This window comes from Lycium ferocissimum, chromosome 3 (assembly GCF_029784015.1).
Source record: "Lycium ferocissimum isolate CSIRO_LF1 chromosome 3, AGI_CSIRO_Lferr_CH_V1, whole genome shotgun sequence".
NCBI lineage: Eukaryota > Viridiplantae > Streptophyta > Magnoliopsida > Solanales > Solanaceae > Lycium > Lycium ferocissimum.
Genome location: NC_081344.1, coordinates 48399080 through 48402817, shown reverse-complemented (window position 1 = coordinate 48402817; position 3738 = coordinate 48399080). Strand labels below are relative to the sequence as shown.

At 42.0% G+C, this 3738-nt stretch overlaps 2 protein-coding genes and 1 non-coding gene across 3 annotated transcripts in view; 2 read left to right on the top strand and 1 right to left on the bottom strand.

Annotated features, from left to right (window-relative positions):
* Positions 1 to 528: 528 nt before the first annotated feature.
* Positions 529 to 635, bottom strand: LOC132051312 (small nucleolar RNA R71). The gene has a single exon (XR_009413684.1). It is a non-coding gene; the product is annotated as a small nucleolar RNA R71 (small nucleolar RNA).
* Positions 636 to 1808: 1173 nt separating this feature from the next.
* Positions 1809 to 2716, top strand: LOC132048896 (uncharacterized). The gene is made up of 4 exons (XM_059439579.1): positions 1809 to 1966; positions 2078 to 2196; positions 2283 to 2430; positions 2590 to 2716. The coding sequence occupies exons 1-4, from the start codon at positions 1809 to 1811 to the stop codon at positions 2714 to 2716; spliced, it is 552 nt and encodes a 183-aa protein (XP_059295562.1).
* A 500-nt stretch (positions 2717 to 3216) lies between these two features.
* LOC132048895 (uncharacterized) overlaps positions 3217 to 3738 on the top strand; it is a 53095-nt gene continuing 52573 nt past the window's right edge. Inside the window, exon 1 of the mRNA XM_059439578.1 lies at positions 3217 to 3674. Coding sequence (XP_059295561.1) covers positions 3217 to 3674 — 458 coding nt within the window. The remainder of the gene's footprint in view (positions 3675 to 3738) is intronic.

Sequence of the window (3738 nt, the reverse complement as noted above, 5' to 3'; positions counted from 1 at the left end):
GGTTTTGAAATTACTAAATTGTTTATGCTTAAAGTCTTTTTCTATTCCATCGCACCTTGTTTGCTATTTACTGAGAACCAGGTGATCATAAACAACAGAGGAGTACGTGAAGCAGGTGGTAATAGGGGTTTGCAAGTGCAAGACCCACCAGTGGAAGTGGAGGTTGAGAATGTCTTTGCGGATATGTTAGACGAGGTGGAATATGCATCTGCTATTGTTCTACCTAGGGTGAATGCTGCAAATTGCAAGATTGAATCCACTATATACCAACTGCTCAAGCTTGAGGGATATTTTCAGAATTCTACCGATGATGACCCTCATCAACATTTGAAGAATTTTGTGGGTATGTGTGCCCAACATATACAAAATGCTATTCTAGATGATGCTATTCGGCTAAGAGTTTTCAAATACTCTTTAGCCGATGAAGCAAGAGTTTGGTTTGAGAAGCTGCCCCATAATACTATTCATACGTGTGGAGAGCTGGTTGCTATTTTTCTTAAGAAGTGGTTTCTGCCAAGAAAGAAAGCTAAAATTCGTGACAAGATATATGATTTCAAACAGCTTCCCGGGGAACAACTATTTAAAGCTTAGGAGAGATTCAAGGAATATTTGCAGAGGTCTCCAAATCATGGCTTTCCAAAACATATATTGATGGAGAAGTTCTATAGAGGGTAAGATCCATTGACACAACCAGTGGCGAACAATGCAGCTGGTGGGTGTTTTATGGACAAGACATATGCCCGAATCACTCAGTTGCTTAATAAGCTTACTAATCACAATCAAGCATGGCATTCGGGTGGTACTGAACAGTGTAGCCTATGGAGCTCTAATGATCCATAATATTGTGAAGGAGAATCAAGACACTCAGCAGACTCTAGCTCAGATAGCAACCAATATTTCTTTGCTGACAAAGATACTTGATGACAAAGAGACTTGATGACAGAAGAGGCCAGCTCGGTTTGTTGAGGATGTGCTTGTTCGGGTTGGCGAATTCCTTCTGCTGGCAGATTTTGTAATTCTTGATTGTACTATTGATTGAGATATCCGATTATTCTGCGGAGACCTTTCCTTACCACGGGAAGGGCTCTTATGGATTCAGAGAGTAACGAGGTCAAGTTCTGTGTTAATGATGAAGAGGTGACTTTTCAGGCTAGTAAGGGAATGAAGCTACCTAGTGCTTACGAAAGCATTTCGGTTATTGATGCCATTGATGTGATAGATGAGGCTATTGAATTTAAAATGAAATAAGAATGTTTAGGTGAGGCTCTAGCAGCCATATTGGTGAACTTCGATGCTGATGATATGGAAGGTTACGTGGAGACTGTTAATTTTCCTGTGGGGTTAGGTTCCCACTCTTACCAACTAAAGAAGCTGGATCTTGAACTTGAGAACAGAAAGAATCCTCCAGCGAAGCCATCTATTGTAGAGCCGCCTAAGTTTGAGCTTAAGAAGCTTCCTTCATATCTATGGTATGAATTTCAGGGTCCGGATAATACTTTGCCAGTGATTGTGTCTGCATTGTTGAATTATGAGCAAACAAAGAGGTTGTTAGAGATTCTTAGAGAGTATAGATGTGCGATTGGGTGGACCATTGTTGACATTCAGGGTAGTCCTTCTGGTATTTGCGAGCACAAAATTCATCTTGAGGAGGATAGCACACTGAGTGTTGAACATCAGCGGAGATTGAATCCACCCTGCAAGAGGTGGTCAAGAAAGAAATTATTAAGTGGTTAGATGCTGGAGTTGTTTATCCTATTGTAGATAATAAATGGTTGAGCCCAGTTCACTGTGTTTCGGAGAAGAGAGGTATGACGGTGGTACCTAATGGTAAGAACCACTTGATTCCAACTAGAACTGTTACCGCGTGGCGTGTTTGTATGGGTTATAGGAAGCTGAATTCTGCAACTTGCAAAGACTATTTCCCCATGCCTTTTATTGATCATATGCTAGATCGGCTGACGGGAATGTAATACTATTGCTTCCTAGATGGGTATTCTGGCTATAACCAAATTAATATTGCTCTTGAAGACTAGGAGAAGACTACTTTCACTTGTCCTTGTGGGACGTTTGCTTTCAGTATGATGTCGTTTGGTCTGTGTAATGCACCAGCTACGTTTCAGCCGTATATGGTGTCTATTTTTTCGGATATGATTGAGGACTTCTTGGAGGTCTTCATGGATGATTTTTCAGTTATGGGTGATTCGTTTGATGAATGTCTTGACCACTTGGGTCGACTGCTGAAGAGATGTGAGGAGACTAATCTTATGCTTAATTGGGAGAAGTGCCATTTATGGTGAAGGAAGGGATCATCCTCGATCACAAAATCTCTGAGGAAGGGATTGAGATTGATCAAGCTAAAATAGATGTCATTGCCAAGCTTCCTCCACCCATTTCTGTGAAAGGAGTTCGAAGTTTTTTGGGGGCATGCCGGTTTCTATTGGCGCTTTATTAAAGATTTCTCCAAGATTGCTAACCCCATGTGCAAGCTTCTTGTAAAATAGGCTAAGTTTGATTTTGATGAAAAATGCCGCAAGGCGTTTGATGAGTTGAAGGAGCGTCTTGCTTCTGCTCTTTTTATTGTTTCACCAGATTGGTCGCTACCATTCAAGCTGATGTGGGTGCGAATGGTTTTACTGTTGGTGCTGTGCTTGGTCAAAGGCATAATAAGATCATGCACCCGATTTACTATGCCAGCAAAATGCTCAATGCGGCATAGATGCATTATATTGTTACAGAGCAAGAGCTGCTTGCTATAGTCTTTGATTCAGGGCCTATCTGTTGGGGTCGAAGGTGGTTGTATACACTGATCATGCAACATTGAGGTATCTGATGGCGAAGAAAGATGCAAAATCACAATTGATTAGATGGGTCCTCTTCTTTGCAAGAATTTGACTTCGAGGTGAATGATCGCAAAGGGTTTGGAAATCAAATTGCAGATCATCTCTCACGGCTTGAAGAAGCTGGGAGACTGTCAGAGGAGCTTGATATAGACGATGTATTCCCAGATGAAAGAGTTCAAGCAGTGTCGTCTGAGGTGGCACCATGGTATGAAGATATCGCCAACTTTTTGGTGACGGGTCTTAATCCAGATGAAATAAAGACATATTAGAAGAAGAAGTTCTTAAGGGACTCTCATAGTACTAGTGGGATGAGCCATAATTGTTCCGGACATATGCTGACAATATCATTCTGCATTGTGTCCTCGAGTCGAAAGTGATGGATATTCTGAAGGCCTGCCATGACTCCCCTGTCGGGGGTCATCATAGTGGAAATCGGACTGCAGCTAAAGTGCTCGAGTGTGGGTATTACTGGCCAACGCTTTATCATGATGCGAACTTGATGGTGAAATACTATGATCAATGTCAACGTCAAGGGGCGATTGCTAAGAGGCATGAGATGCCTATGAATTTTGTGATGGAAGTTGAACTCTTTGATGTTTGGGGTATTGACTTCATGGGGCTCTTTGTGAGTTCTGGTGGCATGAAATACATTCTGGTGGCTGTTGGTTATGTTTTGAAGTGGGTAGAAGCAGTGGCTTTACCCAATAATGAGGGGAAGAGTGTCATCCAATTTATCAAGAAGAACATCTTCACCCAATTCGGCACCCCACGGGCTCTTATTAGTGATGGCGTTACACACTTCTGTAACAAAGCGTTTGTGGTACTGCTTGAAAAGTATGGTGTTGATCATCGGGTGGCCACTCCATGTCACCCTCAAAGTGGTGGAAAAGTGAAAGTC

Coding starts and splice junctions, on each gene's coding strand:
- LOC132048896 (XM_059439579.1), top strand. CDS start 1,809: ATGACGGTGGTACCTAATGGTAAGAACCACTTGATTCCAACTAGAACT. Junction 2,197..2,282: donor GGATGATTTTTCAGTTATGG/GTGATTCGTTTG, acceptor AATTGGGAGAAG/TGCCATTTATGGTGAAGGAA. Junction 2,431..2,589: donor AGTTTTTTGGGGGCATGCCG/GTTTCTATTGGC, acceptor TTGTTTCACCAG/ATTGGTCGCTACCATTCAAG.